Below are 22770 nucleotides of genomic sequence, written 5' to 3'. Positions count from 1 at the left end.
TCAACCCTGGCATTTCAACCACAGCCCAGCAACTAGTAAAATGCTTCAGTTAATTTTTGTTCAGGGCTGGATAATTTTATGGCCACTAATTATATCTGCAGCCACCCACAGAGAGAGGCATTAAAATTAGCCCTTTGTCCTTTCACTGAAGCAACCTTTTCAAATATTAACCTAGCAATCTCCTCCATAAGCCCCCAGAGGTGGTAGGGAGGCGGCTAAGTCTTCATAGGCTGATTTTTCTGGACATCGTGGAAGCATGAGGGGTGATCGCCGCGGCCTTCTTGCCCAAGGTCAGAGACTGGGTGGTGGGGGGAGTCTGGGGTGTGGAATTCACATTTGTCACTAGAAAATACATGTCTTAAGTTCTGAGGGCAGGGCCTAGGTCTGAGGCCCCAGGTCTTAGAAAGAAGACTGACTTTGACGAGGAACCCAACAAATGTTTCCTGTTCTCAAAAATGTCTTATCTGTGAGGCCGGTATGTGACATAAACACAGAATTTCAGTCCTATGTTTAAGAACAAGAAAAACACAGATGTGGGTGGAATTTGCTGACAGCAGAGAGTAGTGGAAAGGGGAAAAGAGACTCCTCCAGAGTCACACCAGCCTTGGATTCTGACTACCTATGTGACCTTGACTAAAGGCATTTTCCTTTTAAGTCTCCATCTCCTCCCTGTGAAATGGAGATAAATCTCTATCTTGTGCACAATCTGGATGAGTGAACAAGTGAAATCATCGTGTAAGACACGCAGTACAACGTCCAGCTCCGGGCTAGCGCCTAACAGAGGAAGCCATCTCACAACAGAAAGCTCCAGGGTCGAAAGGGGGAAAGTTCTGGTCCACCAGAAGAAACGATATCGCACCAGTCCAATCCCATGACTGTGCTCTAAGGGACACATACACAAAGCCAGGCGTGATGCCCATTAAAAATTTAACTATATATCATATTCATTTATTATCAATCCACAGGATAATTTGATTGCTACATGAGCTCATAAAAGCTTTTTCACCTTTACAAAATTAAAAAAAAAATGTGCCACAAGGATGTAATAACTGCCGATAAACAAGAAAAGGAATCTTAAAATTATAAATTTGCTGTAGAAAAGATAAAAAACAATTATATTTTCTTTAGAATTTTACCTTGAATAAAATATTCCCCGGTATAAAAAATAAAAAAGCTTGCTCTGGTTAGAATTAGAGTATTTTTCTCTTCAAATCTGGGAATTTGCATAATCTCTCCATGATAGTTTTCCTTTGTACCGCGTGGCATTCAAGCATAGCAGATTAGAAAGATTTTTTTCTTTTCTTTTTTTTTTTTTTGTTTTTTAAAGCAGTCTTTTAAAATGGGACATCTGTGGAGAAGTTCATTTTCTTCTCCTCCTCAGGGATGTGGAACACAGCCTTTGAGGGGAGGAAAAGGAGGAAAGAAAATGAAGGGGATAGGAGGGCAGGGGAGGGGAGGGGAGGGCGTGGGATGAAGGCGAGGCAAGTGAGGGCAGGAGAGGGGAGGGGAGGGGGTGGGATGAAGGCGAGGCAAGCAAGGGGAGGGGCTGGGAGGGGAGGGGGTGCAAAGGGAGAGGAGGAGATGGGAGGGGGGAGGGGAGGGGGACGGGACGGGGAGGGGAAGGGATGGGAGGAGGGAAGAGGGGTGCTGACTGTGCTATGAAACAGAGCAGGATCACGAGAGGGTCTATCTGTAAGTGCTTTAAGATAAGGTGCAGAAGCAGACTGCAACGTCGCTAGTACTGCCCTATGTACATATTCACAAGAATAAAAAATTCCAGCTAGTTCACATTTTCTCCTCCATTTAGAGGCATCCGTTCCACCATGCTGGCCTTGACCGCAGGCAATGCAGCACCTCACTGCCCGTGTGGGTGTTGGTCCTATGACGTCCTTGAACTTGAGGGAGCAGCCCTGGGAGATCCAGCAGGCTCTAGAGATATGCGTCTACCAAGGGGCTGGAGTCCTGAGTTAAAAAGAAGCTCCAGTACTGGAGTTGGACACAGCAATCAAAGTTCTATTGTCAAGGCTTTTTCCCTTAAGATTCGTCTAAAAGAGGTGTCAGAAAGAAAAATATAATACAAACAAACAATAAAACAAAGCCAAGAAATCCCAACAACCACCAGGGGAAGTCGAAGGCTTAACAGCTCTTGACGCGGGCCTGGGTGATGTCAGAGGTCTTCTTGATGACGCTGGCCCGGGTCTCCCGGTCTGGTCGGCTGCTGCTGGGCGCTGGGGTCACGGAGGGGGCGAGGGGGAGGTCTGGGAACGGGGGCCAGGAGCTGTTGTAAGGCACGGGACAGCTCTCCTCTTTGATGGTGACCTGGAGGTCGGGCTTGTTGGAAGTGACGAAGGTCGCCATGCTGGGTAGCAGGTACGTGCTTCGTGTCCCCATGTTGCTGAGGTACTGTTTGCCTTCAATGTTCCTCTTCCGCCAGTGTGGTCGGCCCTTTCAAAGAAAATAATTATGATATACATTTCCTTTGCCTTCTCTTCAATGGCTTTTTAAAAAATATGCCACTCTTCCCATGTGTTGGTGTCTGAATTTCTTAAGAGGCACGGAATAAATGAGAACCTTAGCGACTCCACACCCCTGAACTGAAATCCATCCCCAGCCACGCATGCCCCAAGCACAGTTTCTCTTCCCTTTTTATCCATGCCCATTGGCTACCTCCCAGAAATCTAGCCAAGACTGTTCTATGAAGGCAGGAAAACAAGGCAGCAGCTTGGTTTCTGGTTCCCCGCTACTCTGGCTGCCCGGCCTCATGGTTAGGTAGCTTTGGGCCAGGATGGCTGGTGTGTCACAGCGACTAAGTCCTCACAGATGGCCCGGCCTGATCTTTGAGTCAAGCTGCATTTTCAGAGTGCGGGAAGCGAGGAACGCAATAAAAGACAGGGAACGCCCCTGGATTGCTTTCAAACGGGTACAGCTTAGAGCTCCAGCTCCAGCAAATAGCTGGCTTCAAGGGTGGCGTCATTCAGCGAAGGAGCTAGAATTCTGACCTTGAAGAAACAGGTTCCGAATGTATGTGCGCATCTACACCTACTGTCTTTTCAGAATTCCTGGACTATATATTTAGTACATTGGGAAATTACTAATTCAGAGCCTAGTCAGCCAGGCTCTGTCCGTCTGTCTCTCACTAACTCACTCACTCAAACACAAACACAAAGCAGGCTTCGCAGGAATGCTTCCCCTCACAGTTCCAACCATTTCCTGCCATTGTCTGAGCCTAGCCAAGAGGAGAGATCAGAAGCAAAGCCACTTGGAATCCGGACTGAACACATACCTGGCCCGTGGGCAGGGATCACAGGGCACAGGGCGGGCTGGGGGGTTGGGGACACTCCCGGTGTCTGGGGAGCTACTTTTGCTTAGCACTTTCTGATACTGACTTCTCATCATTGCTTTGGGCCACTTGGACCTCTTGTTTCTGCCTGTGATTTAGGATGTTTATGGTGGTAAAAGCATATCAGCGTTTCTTAGCCTTTTCCTGCCGTCATAGCCTCCTTTCTCACTGTAACACCTTACTCCCTTCCCTCCCATTTACTTCCCAAAGCTTCATTTTGTAAGTCAAAATCCAAAAGCACTGCACATTTTATGTGATGTATATTTCACCATCACCAAAAAAAAAAAAAAAAATCCAAAAATGAGTGAAAACTCATGCTCAAAAGAATAGAAACGTCACTAGCAGCAGGGAAACCAACGTGCCAGTTGGGAAGGCTTTGCCCCGGTGCCACCATGCTTACCTCCGAGCTCTCTTCATCACTGGGCACACTGTCGGTAGTTTCGCTTTCTGTTCACAGAGAGAAAAACACAGGCACATCATTCCTGCCACTCAAGCTGTTTCGAGGCTCAGGCAGTGTTTTAAAAAAATACATCAGCATGTCTTTCTTCATAAGAGAAATGCATCACTAAACTCATAACCTCCGTCCCCTTGCGTCAGGTCAAACGCGTGTGCCTGGGAGATGCTAGGGCGGAATTTAGAGTTGAAGGGGGGCTCGTTTTCCCAGGGCCAGGCTATGTTTATTCATGGTCTCTCTTCCCAGGATAGGGTGCTGGGCCCCGGGCTGCCCATCTGCGTTCTGCCCGCCCCTGCCCCCTCCCACCCCCCCGCCGGCCCTCTGCTGGCTCCACGTCAGGCCCTTTCCTCACAGCTGCTCCATCACAAGCCATCTTTTCCCATTCATTCTCCTCATTCTCCTCAGATCCCTCCTTTCCCTCACGGCCCTTCAGTACTTATATCCTGGGTTAATAAAGTGGCATCTTCCCCCTGGGTTACTGTGGGTGCACAGATTCTAGGGTGGCTCCCGTGAGCCTCAGCTCCTGGTGTTTACCTTCTTGTGGGGTTCCCTCCTCTGGAGGGCAGGCGGGGCCTGTGACTTGCTCTGAACCAACAGAACACAGTGGAGGCGATGGGATGCACGTGATTACGTTATGTGAGCCTGCAACCTGTCTCATGAGGAGACCAGCTCCCTTGCTGGCTTTGAGGAAGCCAGCAGCCATGGCAGGGAGGCTCACAGGACGGACAACTGAGGACCGCTTCCAGCCAACAGCCAGCAAGAAACTGAGGCCCTCGGTTTGACAACCTGCCAGGAGGTACATTCTGCCCCAAACCTTGTGAGCCTGGGAGCAGATCCTCCCCGACCCCATCCTCAAATGAGACATCAGCCCTGGACCAGACCTCAACTGCTGGTCTGTGCAGAGAACACCCTGAGCAGAGGACCCAGCCAAGCCATGGCTGCTCTCCCGACCCTCAGAAACTGGGGGATGATAAATGTGTGTTGTTTTAAGGCACTAGGTTTGTGGTTATAGGGTCACGCAGCAACAGATAACCAACTCACTTACCATCCTGATTCATCCTGCCGCCTGTGAGACACAGAGCAAGTTACTTAACTTCACTGAGGCAGTTTCCCCATCTGTAAAATGGGAGTATAAACACCTTCCAAAGAGGATTACGTGATGAGTGAGGGAAAGGCCTAGTACGGGGCCTGGAACATAGCCCACACCCAGTAAACGTTGGTGCGCCTTTGTCCTGAGCCTCATTCAACAGGGGATCTGCACCACACACTAGGGTGACAGGGTCACAGTCAATAGCTAGCGATTACACATCACCTGTACATAGAATACAAGATTCTTTTAAGTAAAAAAAAAAAAATTTGATTTTTTTTAAAGCAAACTTATTTTTTTTAAAGCAGAAAAATGTTAATATTGTTTTAAGTACAAAATTGATGGTGTGCGGTTCTCCAGGGTTCACAGCATTGAGAAAATGAAAGCACAGCGGGTAGAACTTCCAAAATACACTGACCCTTAGAGAGCCCTGAGTCTGGGTCATTCACTTCGCAGACACGGCCTGAAGGGAAGCTGTATTAGTGAACGTTTTGGGGGCCCGTGCTCTGCACGCAGGTCTTGTTCAGTCTCTCAAGGACCCTAAGTCAGGGAGCAGGTCCTGTCACCCCTTGATTGTGCAGAAGGACCTTATGTGTTCTTGTGCCTTCCACCCTTTCCATCCTAAACCTACAGAGGGACTGGCCTCCAGCCTCACGTCTTGCTGGTGGCACAGCTGTGACCAGGTGGCTCCCAGCCCAGATAGAGTCCTTCTGACGACCCAGGGCACCAGGCCCAGACCAGGCCCTCCATAAATTAAAGGCTAAGGAACAAACGGACAAACTGAGGCACAGATTCATTCCTCGAACAAAGAAACCGGAAGTTACTACACGGGGCCCACCCTGGGGCCTCTGTGCACGTTTCTCGGCCACTGTTCTCCTCCAGTGACTTCACCTGGGCACAAGCGATTGCCGAGCGCTGACCCCCAGCAACTAGAAGACAGGCCCGTCCACTCCTCAGACTGAGCCGACTTCCTGAAGCATCCCCAGCAGCGGCAGCAGAAGCCCGGAGAAGGCCCAACCCTAGTTGTCGGGGCAAACTGGCAACGCCGGGCACAAGAGAGGTTTCCCCACAAAAACAAATTATACACAACAGCAAGGGAAAATGCCCCCCCTCACTCAACCTTCAGGCTAGCCCGGGACCCTGAGGAGGCAGCAATCAGCGCTGCCACTCCCAAGAAAAATGCGGAACAGAGATGTTGAGAAACCAGCCAAAGTCATCACGGACTGAGTCAGCACAGAGGAGGGAAAACAAAGCAAGCTTCTGATTCCAGGGCCCCGGGCGCTGAAGCTCTCCGGCTGCTCCAGCCTCTGGTGAAACTTCAAGATCCCCTTTCCGTTTCTATGGTTAGCTTTCTCAGTGCTCCGAAGCCAAGGTTTCTCTTCCCGTCCTGTAGGTCTAGGCCCTTCCACTCCTAATCACCCTCCATAAACACCATCATCTTCTGTTCCTCTCCCCTTCACATAAAACCAAGATGCCACCAGGCTTGCTCTGGGCGCTGGACACAGGCAAAAATGAGCAGGTTAGACCAAGGTTCTGGGATTCCACAGCATGAGTCACAGTTGCGGGAGGGGAGGGAAGGCAGACCCTGGGGAAGACTCCCTGGTAAGGCCTGGCACGAGCCGTGAACAGAATCAGAGGGTTAAATCGCCTGTAAGCACCCAGTTTTCAACTTCAGGGAGATAGTCGGAGACAAGTTCACATGCTCTGAACTTCTGTTTTCAGCTGACACAAACGTCAGCTGAAGAGCACCGTTTCTAAAGGAAGATCAACTGCCTCTGAAGTAGTTTTGAAAACTCTCCATGTAAGCAAACTGGAAGTTCTCATTTTCATTGTTTAAAAGAATGACCTTGAGCGCCTTCAGCTTAGGAGCAGGCGATGCTGGGAAGCTCTAGCGTGAGGACCCCAAACCCTTCCCTCTAGAATAACAGTGGTGTTCCCGGCCACCCCTGGGTCACTGGCTCAGAGTGCTTTGTTGGGGGCACTCATGCCCATTTTCCTCGTTTTCTTGGTTTTACTCCACCATTGCCATTTTCAAGATCGGTTCTTATAGGACAAATTAATTCATGGCAGCTCCTGCTTCCAGATCAATGTTACCACCGACACAGCAACATGAGTTGTTTCATTTTTCCTTGTGATTACTTTGGATTTGGTTTCGTATTTGCTTTGAGTAGAATGGAATTAAAAAAAATTTTTTTGGAGTTGCTTCCCGAGCACGGTCTGAGTAAGTTGCAAGTGTTTACAGAGTAATAACAGGTACCTAAGCAGTTTCTTTCATCTTTCTGGTCTCCGTTTCCCGGAAAGCGACTGGGGTGAGAGGGAAGGAAGAGGTTTGGATTAGATGACCCCAAAGATGCTTCTTCCAGAGCTGCAGTTTTACAGTGATGCTAGTCTCGGGCTCACACTCCACTTAGCCCAGTTTTTATCGTCAGACCATCTCAGGAACATGATGGAGGGAGACGTCTTCTGTCACAGCCCTTTTGCACTACGACATCTTGGTACATTTCCTGGAAGGCTCTTGTTGTTCAACAAGTTTTATTAATAAGATTGACAAGGATTCCTTTCCCTCAATCATCTCAATTACTTTCCCTAGAAGGCTCAATGAAGAGGTTCAAATCAGAGTCCTCTTACAGCACTTCTATCTTTGCCGCACCCAGCAAAATGCAAGCCTGCTACGGTTTCCAGAAGGACCCAAAGTCTTTCCCGCTGGTCACTGGTCAGAAGGACATCTCCCTTCTCTCAGTTATCACCAACCAATCCTTCGTCTTATACTTTCTTCTCCATACTCTCGTCCAGCCTTCCCCAAAACACTACCGTGGCTTTCTTTCACTAAACCACCCACAACCTAATAAAATCCTGGTGCCACACAGCAGGCAAGAGGCCACTTTGCGGTAGATCTTTAAAAATAAAAATGACTTGTCTCTAGAGTTTCCCAGGGTTGGGCTTTGGGACATCCCTCCCCAGGACATAGTTTTATGAATCCAACTAGAATTTCATGTGGTCTTGAAACAATCTAATGCAAGTACGTCCACTCAAAGGAACTGTCCCTTTTCTTGCTCACCGTAATATTTAGACTGTGGAGAAGACAGACTTGCAGAAATGAATGTGGTTTTTGTAATACTACTGGGATTATATTTCAATGATCAGTAGGGGGGAAAAATAGCCAACAACCGCTTCCAAATACCAGTTTCTAAGTGAATGAAGTGGTTTGAGGAGGCTGAAATTCAGTTCAGTCGTCCACACAAAGGGACCCTGTCATGAAAAACAGGCAAACAGCCTATTCTCGTGGGGAACGTGAAGTTAGAAAGTGAATACCACCAAAGGGCTGCCTTTCCTAGTAGCAAGCTATGGAATCCCTGACTGAAAGATTTAGCTACCCATGGTCAGTAACAGATACGTTTCTTATGTGTCATAGGCTCTAGAGAAGTAGCAACGATGACTTGTCTTGACTCCATCCAGGAAGCTTCCCTCCACAGGGTTCTAGAAAATTCAGACAGTGAAAACAATCGAAAGAACTAAAGGCCAGGCTGAAACACTAGGCTCCAACCAAACCCGTACTGCCTGCCAGCCTGGCACCAGAATCGTCTTTTCAAATCTTGCAAATGTCCTGAAAAGGGTAATGAAATTTTCATTTCTCTCTGCATGAATCAGCTGTTCTTGGGATTCTTCTGCTAAAGCAAAATGCCAGTGCTGGCAGAACAGCAAGAAGAGGTCTTTCCAGAATCCCCAAGAAGACTTCAGAAAAGTCTAACTCAATAGATAAATAGAAACGTCTATTCTAAAGCTCTAAGCCCTTAAGAAGAAGAAGAAAAAAAACCACTTGGGGTGTAATAATGCCTGCAGCATCATATAGAGGGAAGTCACACATTGTCAGCCATCGTCAGGGAAACGTCAGCACAGTGGCTTAGTGTTTCAAGTTTCAGTTATCCCAACTGTCAAACGAGGGCATAGACATTCTGTTCTGCCTCCTTTGGCTGGTCCTTGAGATTCTGGGAGGTGGACTGTTCTGAATGGCAGAGCCCCACACGGTCCTGCAGGGCAGCAGTGCAGTCAAAGGGCTAAGAGCAGGCCTTTGGCATCAGCCACGTATGGGTCTGACTGTGCTACGGGTTGTCCGTTTCTGGACACGCTGCTTCACCCCACTGACCTCAGATACCTAACTTTTTTCTTTACAATAAATTTATTTATTTATTCATTTATTTAATTTTTGGCTGCATTGGGTCTTCGCTGCTGCACGCAGGCCTTCTCTAGTTGCAGTGAGCAGGGGCTACTCTTTGTTGCGGGGCGCAGGCTTCTCATTGCGGTGGCTTCTCTTGTTGCAGAGCACAGGCTCTAGGCACGCAGGCTTCAGTAGTTGTGGCTCGCGGGCTCTAGAGCTCAGGCTCAGTAGTTGTGGTGCACGGGCTCAGTTGCTCCGCGGCACGTGGGATCTTCCCGGACCAGGGCTCGAACCCATGTCCCCTGCATGAGCAGGCGGATTCTTAACCACTGCGCCACCAGAGAAGCCTAATACCTAACCTTTAAAGAGAGAATAATGACAGTACCCAGGCTGACGGGGTTATTCTCATGATAATTAAATAAGCCAATCGATCTCAAGCACTAAGCACAGCACCCTGGGTACCACAAACATGCAACAAATAGTAATTATTACGAGGACTGGCAGATATGCAAGAGGGACTGGCACACGCAGGAGTTCAAAATATGTTTCATGAATAAATAACTGATGACAAGCTTATCCTGTCTGACAGATTATAGGCTTCTTGTAGCCAAGGTTCGTTCGCACTTTATTTTTATGTTCCCAGCACGAAAGAAAGTCAGGACCTTGAGGACATTCTGCGAAGTGAAATAAGCCAGTCACAAACGAACTACTATTGTAGGATTCCGCTTATACGAGGTACCTAGAGTAGCCAAATTCAGAGAGACAGAAAGTAAAAGGGGGCTGGCCAAGGGGCTGGGGGGAGGGGGAGTGGGAGTTGTTGTATAATGGGCACAGAGTTTCAGTTGTGCGAGATGAGAAAGTTCTGGAGACGGAGGGTGGTGCCAGTTGCACAACGATGTTAAGTCACTGAATGCTGCTGCAATGTGCACCGAAAAATGGCTAAAAGTGGTAAATGTTACGCTGTGGATATCTTACCGCAACTCAAAAATATAAGTTAAAATGAAAGAAAGTTGGGGTTTAGGAAATATGAGGTTAATTTAGGGGCGGAAAATTCACAAACAACTTGTCATCTGAATCAACCTAATTCTAACGCTGACTCTGTGCCGCTCACTAGGGTGGCGTCCTGACTGAAGGACACGTGATTTGGCAACACATAAAGGACACTGGGAAGAATTCCTGAACTATTTATTAGAGCGACTCTGGCTACCCGTGATAGGGCCTCTGCTTTTTATTTGTAATATCTGCAAGCAATAACCCTGACTCAGAACTTATATTTCAGAATTATAATTGAGTCACCAAAAGTTAAGTGGAGTCCATCAGAAGGAGTGTATAAGGTGACGTAATGCTGGTGGGAAAAAGGAGCTGCCACTTTATCCTGTAAGGATGGAAGAACCCACTGAACCCGGTGCTAGCCCTGTGACTGCCGGGGCCAATTCCTGCCATTCTGGGGCCATTCCCTGGGGAATTTGCAGTGGGCTCAGTCCCTGGCCCAGCTAGAAGCTGTATGAAATTGAAAAAGAAGAGGAAAATACGTGGAAGTGACAAGTCAACTTGGTGAACGACAGAATGGAGCTTGGGGTCTGAAGGTTTAGTTCGAGTCCTGACCCAAACACTTACTGGCCGTGTGGCCTGGAGGAATCCCTTCTATTCCAACGAAGGAACCGGAAGAGGTTATCCCTATGGCCCTATCCAGCTGGGTCAAACTCAGATTCCATTAAAGACATCCTTCCGAATTTCTGACAACTTGCACAAATAAAAGACTCAGATGAACTACTTCCCCAAAGAAATCTTCTTATGCGTTAGTCATGCATGAACACGTTATGGGTGATAAAGTAAAATGCTGTGACTGAGTCTTCGAATTGAGAAAAAAAATATCCAAGAAGATGTTGGTTGAGAACATTAAAGCAAGATTAGTTCCAGACAGAATAATCCTTAGGACACAGGAGAGGTTCTCTGCTATGTTGGTGAAACCAGTGAGTGACCCTAGACTAAAGGACCGCCCTCCCTGGTTCCTTGCTCAGTTCCAGCGTTTCCGACCCCCCCACCTCGCCTTACCTGCGTAGGAAGACACGGGGGAGATCTGCAGGGGGTAGAGCTCGCTCATGCTGACCGGCTGCTCGTCACTCTCAGTGGTCACTTCCACAACTTGGCAGATGTCTGGTGGATTAGTGACAATCTCTTGATCCTCAATGCTGCTGTCCAGATGTGACTGTCCTACGACTTCCAAGAAAAGACAGCCATCATGCACCAACGTCACCTGCCTTCACAATCCTAGCATGCACTCTCGAGAAAGGAAACATCCCCCCAGAGAGGCCAAGAGTCAGATTCCTGGTCACCAAATGTCATCTGCCATGAAACAGCAACAAGCCTTAGCTTTGGTTTAATGTCCCTGGAGAAGCAACCTGCCAATAACCTGGCTCGCCAGGGCTCTTTCCAGTGTCCCTGCCAACGGTGTTTACACGTGGCAACGTCCCAGACTCAACCTCCTGGTCACAGCCAAGGCTGCAGGACGAGAGCTGCATCCAGACCTCGCCCCAGGGCCAGAGAGAGAAACAGTGCTTTGAACCTGACCCATTTCTGTTCTCTGCTCTTGCTCTAAAGGAAGCTGCTGTGCTAGTTTCTGGGTCCTGGGGTCCGGAGAGACATCATCAAACCTTAAATAATGAGGGAGGACCACCAAAATCCACCCTGTTGTGTCACTTCTAGCTGTGGGATGCTCCGTTCATACTGCCAGCCCCCCTCCTCCTCCTCCTCCGCAGACAATAGCTGTCATGTCAAAACAACGGAAAAGGGCTTCCCTGGTGGCGCAGTGGTTGAGAGTCCGCCTGCCGATGCAGGGGACACGGGTTCGTGCCCCGGTCCGGGAAGATCCCACATGCCGCAGAGCGGCTGGGCCCGTGAGCCATGGCCGCTGAGCCTGTGCATCCGGAGCCTGTGCTCCACAGCAGGAGAGGCCACAGCAGTGAGAGGCCCGCATACAGCAAAAAAAAAAAAAAAAAAAAAAAAAACAACGGAAAAGAATGCTTTCCCAGTTCTAACACACCTTCGGAGCATCAGCTTCTCACAACACTGATGATACGAATTCTGACCACCCTGCCTCTGAAATCCTGACTCAACTTTTCTTTAATGAAACTTCTCAGCCCGAGATCATGTGCAGCTGTAGAAATAATACACAGATCCCGCGTGCCCTTTACCCATGTGCAAAACTATCATACAGGATCAGGATATTGACATTTGACCATCGACGCACCTTGTTCAGATTTCCTGTTTCACTTGTACTCCTTCGTGTGTGTGTACTTAGTTCTGTGCAATTTCACCACGTACGCGGTTTCACGTACCCACCTCCGCAGTCAAAACCAGTCTCATCATCACAAGCATCTTCTGTAACTGTATTCACCTTCCTTCAGCCTCCTCCCCTTGTCTCTAACCCCTGACAACCACTCATCTGTTTCCCATTTCTATAATTTTTGTCATTTCAAGGATGCTTCATAAAGGGACTCAACACAGTAACCTTTTGAGATGGGCTGTTTTCACTCAGCAGAATTCCCTGGAGATTCATCCAAGTTTTTGTGTGTATCAGTAGGAACTGTAGGTTCCTTCAATTGGAGGAACCCAATTCAATCCACCCACTGAAGGAATTGTAGGTTCCTTTCCATTCTTCGGCTATTACGAATAAGGCTGCTATGAGCATTCATGCACAGGTTTTATCTGAACGTAAGTTTCCATTTCTCTGGGACAAATGCCCAAGAGTGCAATTGCTGGATCACGTGGTAATTATATGTTTAGTTTTACAAGAAACTGCTTAACTAGTGTCCAGAGTGGCTATACCATATTACTTTCCAACCGGCAATGTATGGACAAGCTAATTTATGCACATTTTAGCCAGTTTTTGGTGTTGTCACTACTTTTTGACTTTAGTCATTCTGATAGATGTGTGGTGATACCTCATCGTGGTTTTAATTTGAATGTCCCTAATGCCCTGTCTTACTTTCAAACAGAGCTGACCTTATACTTCTGCTGACAATTGATTGGATGGAATACCCCTGAAAACTGGCACCCATAAACAAATGGGATCAACGTTTTCCCAAGGGCCTCTCTCAAAGCACTTTGCCCTCATAATCAATGTTTTACTCATGCCTGTATATGTTATTTTCACATTTCAACACATGAGAATGACAGGGAAAGCATCATTATCCTGTTATAAATGCAGAGTATCAGGCACAGAGAAGTACAGTAGCTCGTCCAAAGTCACACAGCGCGGATTATGGGCAGTGCTGTACGTCCTCGGCCACCTGTAAAATGTTCAGGTTAGGCGGGAAGGTGGCCACATTCCAGTCTCCTTGAGGAGTTAGCATCATGGGCCAGTTCCTATTTTCACTGCTCAAAGTCTAATATTTTGATTACTCAAGTATTTCTGTTTATACGTGGGTTTCTGTTTTAATTGCTTGAAGGGGAGTGATGAAGTGACTAGAATTAAGGTAGGGAGAATATTACCTGATTTCTACTCAGGTAAGGTTTGAGAAGGCAGTGAGAATTCATGGATTTTCTAGCAAAGAAAAGAAAAGCACCGAAGAGGCTGGGAAAGGAGATTTGGGGATGTGATAAAAGACTCCACAAAGCCACAGCATACAGAATGGAAGGGAAACTGGATGCCGTGTGGGTTTTCCTGGAGGGGATAAAATTAAAGAAAAGGAAGGCAGGCTAAATATGGCAGGCAGACTCCCAAATTCTTATTTTATCCTTTGGACTATACTCCTTGAGCCTGAGAGCATCAATTATGCAGCTCACCAGACACAGACTGAGCGCTGACACTGACCTCTCTCAAGTTTCTTCCGCCTCCTCTCCCAAGTAAAATAAGACGGCAGGAAAACAAGATGGGTCCTGTCCTTTCCCAAATTGGTAGGTGGAGATAGAAACCAAACAGGACGTGTGTGTGTGTGTGTGTGTGTGTGCGTGTCTGTGTTTGATGAGGGGGTGGATAAAACTGATACCTTACATACTAAGAAAATCAAGATCTTATATAGATTTGATTTAAATCAAGGCCCCTTTAACTTCTAATCCTCCAAAATTCATTTCTCCCTTGCACTGTCATTCCTGGGAGTATCAACTATGGCAGCCATTCAAGCATCTTCCTAATTACGGCCCTTTGTTCTGACCAGGAATTCTCTCCCTCAGTGTTTTTCCCCATAAGTCCCAACTCAGTCATTCAACTAACAGAGATTTCTTGAGCATCCTCTTTGTACAAGGCACTGTGGTCAGGTAGCAAGGGTAGAGGAAGTGTAATCTAGTCCAGGATCTGGTTTGTAAGAAGTCCAGTAGGGCTGGAGGCCAGCACACAATGATCTAGAGAATAAACTGAGGACAGTAGTGAAAAGGAAAAGCGGGGAGGGCGGAGGGCCCGTGATGAAAGTTCAGGAAGTGGGATATTTTTTTCTTCCAGTTCCAGGAAATCAAAGGCTTCGGGGAGGCGCCAGCGTGGTGGGTGGAAGGGGAGGGTGAGTGGCAGGCAGGAGTCAGATGCCTCTGCTTTCGGGGGGCCTTTTCCTGACCCCCCAGAACAGACTGCCCTCTCTTTCCTGCGGGCCCCCCTCGCTTGCTGTCCCCATGGCTTGGCCAAAACGACAGCCTGACACGACCTTGTGATGTGCCTTCACTTTCGGCCTCGCGTGCCCAGTTAATGCAGTGTCCCTTTATTTAACTCTTTATTTGTACGTGTTGTCTCCCAGCCACACCGTGGCTCCTGAGAGAGTTGAGACCCTGCATTAGAACTTTTTGTCTCAAGTCACAGCACCCGTTCACGGCTTGTACCTGAGAGCAGCTCAGTGAATCTTTGCTGAGTAAAGAGATGAATAAACAGAGCAAGGCTCCCAGACTGCAGCCAGAGGCCTGCAGGAGTTCAGGACCACTTGTGAATACCAAATGGAACGACGAACGTTTTCTAGAAAATTTCAAGACTCCTGGCAAGCGGGCTTTTTAAAACCTAGGTGAAGGGATAAAGACATAGTAGGCCATAGCTGCCAAGGGCTGGAAGGAGGGAGAGGAAACATTTGGGGGTGAGGAAAATGTCCTATGTCTTAAATGTAGTGGTAGTCACACAACTGAGGATGTCTGTCAAAAATCATAGACCTGCAGGGCTTCCCTGGTGGCGCAGTGGTTGAGAGTCCGCCTGCCGATGCAGGGGACACGGGTTCGTGCCCCGGTCCGGGAAGATCCCACATGCCGCGGAGCGGCTGGGCCCGTGAGCCATGGCCGCTGAGCCTGCGTGTCCGGAGCTTGTGCTCCGCAACGGGAGAGGCCACAACAGTGAGAGGCTCGCGAACCGCAAAAAAAAAAAAAAAAAAAAAAAAATCATAGACCTGCACACCTAAAAGGGGTTCGTTTTATGGTTATTTCACTTAACATACATGCCTTAGGACAAAAAGTAGATAAGCATCTCTATTCAAATTTTAAGTGTATCCCAAATGCTGGTGACCAGGATAGAAAAATAAGTTTTAGTTTTCTGGGCTACATCTGGATACGCGGTTAATAAGATTACATGATCTCTAAGGCCAGACATTGCCCTAGGAGTACGTGGCTTTGTGCCTGGGACAGGGACAACCACTGCTCTCCATCTGAACACGACTGAGGGCACTTTAGAAACGTCTGAACTCGTCAGTCGCAAGCCCGAGAGAGAAGCTGAGAAATCCCAACATGTGAGATGCTCTCTGGAAGGGCTTTATGCACCAGCCCTGATCCGTATCTCTCTCTTTATCCATCTATGGAGGTAGATGCGAGCTGATTTCTCCTGAACCACCAAACTCTGTCCTAAGGGACAACACAGACAGTGCCACTGACTCCTAACAAATGAAAAGTCACAAGAATAGCAAGCTTAGCAAACTGCTACAGCACATAAGGTCAGAAGTGGGAGCCCTCTAGGTGCTCGAGTATCATGACTGATAACCGATAATAACAAAACCTAGCATTTCCTGGGCCCTGAACTTTGTCTTTCCCACCTTGACCTATCACCTGCCAGACCTCACAACTCCACGGGGAAGACACAGTTATCAGCCCATTTGAGACAGGAGGAGAAGCATCGTGGAGAGTTAAATAACTAACGAAGAGTTCAATGACTAATTCAAGGTCAGACAGCCGGAAAGTGGCAGCCTCAGGAGGCAAATTCAGCTTTCCCTCTCAACAGCACCGTCCCCCGGAAAGAAAGAGTTAAGGAAGTTCAAACTGAGTTTCCCTGGGCTTTCTAAGCCCCTCTTAGGATAAAACCTTTCAAATCTCACCTTAATAAGACTCTGGGCTCATAACCAATAGTGAAATTGCTTTTCAACAGTTCTATATTGGGTGCCAAGGAAATTCCTGAATGGTTAGGGAACTAGAAATCCACTAAGCTTCTCCAGATTATGAAGGTCAGAGCATCAGGAAAAGAGTCCCCCGCAGGCATGTAATTTTATCTGGACCTCGGTGCTGAGACTTACAACAATATTATTCATGGCTGGTTAACTGATGAACCGGTTTAATTCCTTAAAAGGTCATTCTTACCTTATTAACAATTGTTGACAACGGAGGGCTCCACCTGTGAAAGCAGTTGCCCCCGTGCCTCAGAGAAAGCTCTTAAAAGTAGACTATTAGGAACGGGAAGGTTCTGTGAAGGTGGGCTGGTCCTATCACTTTGCAGCTGAAAAAAGCTGAAACCCAGGGAGGTTGGGTAAATTGCCAAGGTCACTCAGGCAGCTGCAGGGTCAAGATAAAAGCGTATATAAAAGCCGGCCATCTGCATGCTGCCATGGAGAGAAATTTCTTCTTGCCCTGATGGGAAACTTCGAGAATTTAAACTGTGAGTACCAGCCCTGAGGACGCAGCACAGATGGAGGCAATGTCTCTTAATCACATATATTCTAATATGATTTGGTAATACCACAATCCTAATATTAATTTGACCACCTTCTAACCACACAGTGAGTTTTCTGTTACACCCATTTGGTCCTCACAACAATCCTGTGAGGTAGGTGGGATCACAGTTTTATCATTTCCACTGTATTTAATTTTTTTTAAAAAGATTTTGTTTTGATGTGGACCATTTTCAAAGTCTTTAATGAATTTGTGACCACACTGCTTCTGCTCTATGCCTTGGTCCCTTGGCCGCGAGGCGTGCGGGATCCTAGCTCCCTGACCGGGGACTGAAACTGCACCCCCTGCATTGGAAGGCGAAGTCTCAACCACTGGACCGCCAGGGAAGTCCCCTCGTTTCCACTTTAGATAACGAGGAAACTGAGTCTCAGAGAGGTGAGGGAGTTTGCCTAGGATCACGTGATCAATAAAAACCTGCAGAACTAGGTCTAGAACCCCAGTCTTTTAACTTCTAATCTGGTGCTCTGTTTTCTTTTTTTCAATAAACTCTGGCCACGATTCGGTTTAGGCATCCAAGGGCGATGGTGGGAGACACAAGTCTCTACGGGATTAGTACTTTCAGAGGAGGGGCCAGACTGCCTTAACAGTGACAGGTCGACGTGGGTGCAGGGTGTGGTACACACTCTGCATGTCCACGAGGAAACAGCATCACATGCTGCTCTGCTATAAAGGGGGGCAAATAATATGCTCTAGTAAAAACTCAGTTGAGTTCATCACCGTGTTTCAAGGGTCAATGGTCTGGCAGCAGAAACCTGGCTAAGACCTCATGGGTTGGCAGCATACCCTTCCCGATGGACCCGCCTAACGCCCCTTCCTTACTCTGCTGGGTTGACAGAGGTATAGCGTCCACCCCACAGTAAGAAAACCCACCACCCAAACCCCTCTTTCTCGCTGGACAGGCACATGGAGGTCCAACTGTTCAGAGTCATTCGACTTCAAAAACAAGTATAAAAGAGGTGGACAGGGGCCAGGTCACCAGGACACTGGGGACATGCGGGTCTTTGTCCTGGGGGGTTGGGGGCAATGGTGACATGGTAAGACTGGCATTTTTTAACAAATGACTGTGTCTGGAGAAGGGGCAGCATGGAAGCAGAGCTGAGGCAAGCAGGAAGGTGACTGGGAGTCGCATCTGAAACAGAAAGAAGGGGACGGATGTGCGGAATAGGACGGGGGAAGACAGGATTCCATAGGTAATTATAAATAAGGTGGAGGTGTCAAGGCGGAAAAATATATACAGCCTCGTAAAAAGTTGGCAGCTTTCTTGGGTAAATAAAAACCCCTTAAAGGTTGAAAAAACCTCCACGTCCACTGCCCAGGGCTGCCAGTGCACGTGGTGACCGAGGGCACATCCCATGCGGCCTCACCTCTGTGACCTTGGCTTTTCCAGGGTCCAGTTCACCAAAGAAAAACAAGATGTATTATCGGTTGTGTCTGGGTTTACTGTGAGATCTGGGTTCACACCTCACATGGACTTTCTATTGCTAAGAGTTTTCTAGGGGTCCTGATAAAACTGGATGGCTTGTCGCTGGCCCCCGCTCCTGAGGGATGAACCAGCATGGAAAGCCTTCACTCGCTCCTTCTCAAGAGGGGTGCCTTCCATCTAAACAACCGCCCCAAATCTACTTTTTATCTTGTCGATGGAATTTTTCATATCTTAAACACCAGAGAAAATGGCAAAAAACAAAAGCAAACAAACAAAACAGGGAACAAAGGATCTGGAAAAGTTGAAGACAGTTCTACAGCCTGGCATCACCTTTGGCCATCCTCAAGTCATTATGAATTCTGGTACCAGAGGCTGCCAGGCTTGAGTTATAACCGTGAGGCCCTGGGGGCACCCTAAGTTTGGTCTCTTAGTTGTGAATCTGTTTTGCTCCTTTTTTTTTTTTTTAAACTTTTTTGTTGTTGTTCTGCTCCTGTTGATATTCAAGTTTCTAAGCTTGGCTGAAAAAAAGCTACTCAAGGTTTACTTTAGATAAAGTTGGTCAAATTTGGAAGCAACTACCAAAAAAAGGTACATCCTGGAAGGTGCATTTTGGGCCACTAAAATCGACAGAATTCAAATTACATTATTTCCTAACTGTCTGTGTCTAGTCACCTAAGGCCAGCTTGACTTACTTCAGGGTCATGAATCGCCTCCCTCATTTCACAGCAATCTTTGCTTTCTTGAAGGGTGGGGTTACCTTTTATCAAGAAACACAATGGGGTTATGAAGCCCCACCTAGGCCAGGGAGAAAGAATGTCCACACCTGCTAACTTCTCACACTGGCCTGGAGGTGATTTCAATGCTGCTCAGCAGAGGCCCTGGTGACCTGGGCAAGAGGCCAGCAGGGTATTATCAGAACAATCCAACACGTTGCTGGCTTCTTCCGCTTCCTAAAAACAGAAGTTGCCGCACACGCAAAATAATTCAATGTGAAAGAAAAGTAAAAATAAAAATGAGTCTTTTTCTCCCTCCCCTTAAAGGGATAGCAGGGAAGATCTTTGGAGGTGCTGACCTGTGCGTTTAAACAGGAGATGAAACGTGAAAAGACCTGGTTTAAGTGGTGAGATGCTGCCCTCCTGCTTGGAGTGCACAGCCTGCTAAATCTGGACGTACATTCAGCTGTTCTGGACAAGAAGGCAAGACCAGGACACTGCTCATTGACCATGAGCGTGTGCACACTCGTGCGTGTGTGTGTGTGTGTTTTCCTGCCACAATTTGCCGCAGAAATAAAAGTAAAACACAGCAGCAATCCAGCAGGAGTTCATCTGTCAGGTAACAGTACATTTTGTGCTTTACACCCTTACTGGATTCACTTACCGAACAGCACCCCTCCTCCAGAATACAAATGTACTGGGTGGCTGGCCTCCAAGGGATTAAGATATTGATTTTCAATCTATTTCCCTAGTGACAGAGCCTACTGACAACGAGAAAAATGCTCTCGTAGTAAGGACTCGGTTCAGCTCCCATTTTTAACCTTATAAACATGGGCTTATAAGAGTAGAATGAAAACATCTTGAGGTTTTTCACCTTGGTGCCTGGATACAAAACTGGCCGGAACTCTGGGTTTAGAGACAAATGAATGGAGAGCAAGAAATGGTTTCGTTTTTAAAGAAAGCATTTTTTAAAAAGTAAAGAGAGCCCGAAAGAGAATCTCTCCAATGCCACAGTGGCCTTGGGATCAGAACCCCTGTGCTTCTCATCTCGGTCCACACATCGCAGAGGCTGGGATGGTTAATTATTGGTCACTTGGGAGAGTGCAGACAAAGCTCTACAAAGGGTTTAAAATCTGAGCTAGTGCTACTGTTAGCGATAATCACAAATTACCCACTTCTTTAAAATACCTGCATGGATCCACTTCATCTATCATTACATACCTTCACAAGGGTCACTGACTAATTAGAAAGAGATATTCAAACTCATTTTACTGCCATCCATTATGACTTTATTGTTAGGAAGAGAATCATTTAATCCAGTAGGTGATTCTCTAACCAAACCTGGTCTTTGTCTTTGCCCCAGGATGACTCATTAAATTAGTACCAGCACCATGTAGCACCAATGATACCATAAGGGCAATGAACAATCGACCTGGCAGAGAATTTACATACTGAAGGCTCAACCAAAATGTAAAAAAAAAAAAAAAAGGTAAAGAAAACTGGTCCAATTCTGGCTTTTGTTTGGCATTTTATCTGAGGCTGAATTCACCTCCTTAACGAAGAGGAGCTCCAAAGGCCAACCAGCTGCCTCGAAATAAGCTGAATCTTAAGAGACCATGCCTGGGAGATTGGCAAATATCTTCCTTTTAAAAAAGGGCTCAGTGGGCAGAGGCTTTCTGAGGACAGCCTGCTGAGAAAGGGATGATAAAAACCCAGGTGCTGGGGAAGCAGCTCTCAGCCGTGGAAAAAAGGGCCCAGGAGGGAGGAGAGCTGGGCTTCCGGTCAGGCAAGTGGCCTCACTCCAGAGGGGAAGTGAGAAAGATGCTCACTCTCTGAGAGTTTGCTCGGCTCAAAATGACTGTAGGGCCATCTGTCTCTACGCAAAAGTGCCCCATTCAGACAGTGAGCCCTGCGAGGAAGACATGGCCATCCTGACATGAGATACAGCACGTGCCGAGTCTCAACCCAGGCTTCGCTCTTTCTTCACGCTGCACACTGCTGGAGACCTCAACGTGCAAGGGAGACCCTGCACATGCGATTCCACTTCCAAACTCCAAAGCCCAGGGGAAGGAGCAGCGGCTGCGGCCTCCTGTCCCTACTCAGCTGAGAACCCACAAATGAAGGTCCTCAGATGTGAGGCCTGCTCTTGGAACAGGATTTTTCCTGTTCTTACCGGCATCAGAATCCCTAATTGTTTACAAAATGGAACAAAATGTAATGAACCAAAAGGTATTGAGGGCAAAGAAACCGAGGTTCTAGATTCCAGGGCTGGAGTCAGAATACAGGGTCAAGCCTGGGCCTCCTCCACTCTTGCAAAGAGTCCCTACCCTCCGTGCTTGGCAGCATCCCAGCGGGACTTTATTGAGATATAATTCACACTTGTCACCCACCTGCCTAAAAGCCTCCAGGGGTGGTGTTTCCATGGTGTGTGTATGTAAAACATTTGGGCACTTCACTATCTGCTATACTTCAATTTTTAAAAAATTAAAAAAAAAGAAAACAACAAAACCCACACCCTCCAGCAGGCTGGGGATAAAACCTAACCTCCTTCCCAGGGTCTTCAAAGGTCCCCATAAGCCCTCCCCGCCTCCCTTCTGAGGGACCTCAGGCGCCCTCCCCAGGAGCACTGGCCTTCCCTCTAGTCCTCCAAGCGTGTTCCTGCGTCGGGACCCGCGCTGCAGGTCCTCACCCACTGGCGTCATCTCATCTCTCCACTCTTTTCTTCTGGCACATTTATCACAGACGGTAATGATGTTGTTACGGCAGTTTTTATTTGTTTATTATGTGTCTTCTTCTATGAAACTAGGGATTGGGCCCGCCTTGCTCCCCAACCTATTTCTGGCTCACAGCGCTACGTCTGGTATACAGAAGGCACTCAACACTCTTTGTGGGATCACAGGGTGCCCTCTGGCCACGTGCCTCTGTTTCCCCATCTGTGAGATGAGCACCACCTCTGTGGCAGATCCACCATGGAGCAGATGCTGAGAGGACTCATGGGGACAGTCTCCCCCCTCCTTGTTCCCAAGTTAAATAAATAACACTTTTGTCCACATGACCAATTATTGAAAGATTGAGAACCGCTAATCCTTAGCTGCTGGGGGGAACATCCCCATCTCATCTACCTATTTTTTTGAGGCGGATCTGCCTCAGTTCCTTTATCTGATCCTCAAAGGCCTTTATTCTTCAGCCCTGAAATCTGGGGGCCTGAACTTGCATTTTGAGATGGTTCCAAGACCTCCTCCCGCTGACTACGTTATTTCAAATCACGTTTTACAAATTCTCGACCCCAGAGAGCTACTCGTGTGTATAAAAAAATGAGATGTCAAAACAGTTTACCTATGATGTTCACCGTACTATCCACTTCATTTTTTATAGCTGAAGTCAGGGCCGCATACTCAGGAGAAAGATCACTTACTCCATTACTAAGCCCCAAAGATGACTCAACTGGTTCTTGCTAGGAAGAAGAAAAGAAAAAAGAATTGAGAACACTTCCTTTTCCCTCCCTGTGCTTAGCTTAAATTCTACCCTCTGTCCACTTTCTTTAATGCCAAGGTCATGTTCATCTCCCAAACGCATTCCCTACGTGTTTTAAATCAGCCTGGAGCTTAAGAAGCACATTTCTGCGTAGAGTGTCTCGCCGAGCGTTCCCTTTCTTTCCTTTTCCTTGGAGGAGATGGTATCCGTGCACCGGGCGTGCC

General features: G+C 47.5%; 1 protein-coding gene across 4 annotated transcripts in view; it reads right to left on the bottom strand.

Annotated features, from left to right (window-relative positions):
- Positions 1-919: 919 nt before the first annotated feature.
- IRF2 (interferon regulatory factor 2) overlaps positions 920-22770 on the bottom strand; it is an 88354-nt gene continuing 66503 nt past the window's right edge. For all 4 annotated transcript variants that reach the window (XM_081221177.1, XM_081221179.1, XM_081221176.1 and 1 more), the window contains exons 6-9: positions 22409-22526; positions 11093-11257; positions 3741-3787; positions 920-2445 (exon numbers count right to left, since the gene is read on the bottom strand). In XM_081221177.1, coding sequence (XP_081077303.1) covers positions 2137-2445; positions 3741-3787; positions 11093-11257; positions 22409-22526 — 639 coding nt within the window. In that variant the 3' untranslated portion in view covers positions 920-2136. The remainder of the gene's footprint in view (positions 2446-3740; positions 3788-11092; positions 11258-22408; positions 22527-22770) is intronic.

This window comes from Mesoplodon bidens (assembly GCF_964165515.1).
Source record: "Mesoplodon bidens genome assembly, chromosome: 20".
Lineage (NCBI taxonomy): Eukaryota > Metazoa > Chordata > Mammalia > Artiodactyla > Ziphiidae > Mesoplodon > Mesoplodon bidens.
This window is presented reverse-complemented; position numbering and strand designations above follow the sequence as displayed.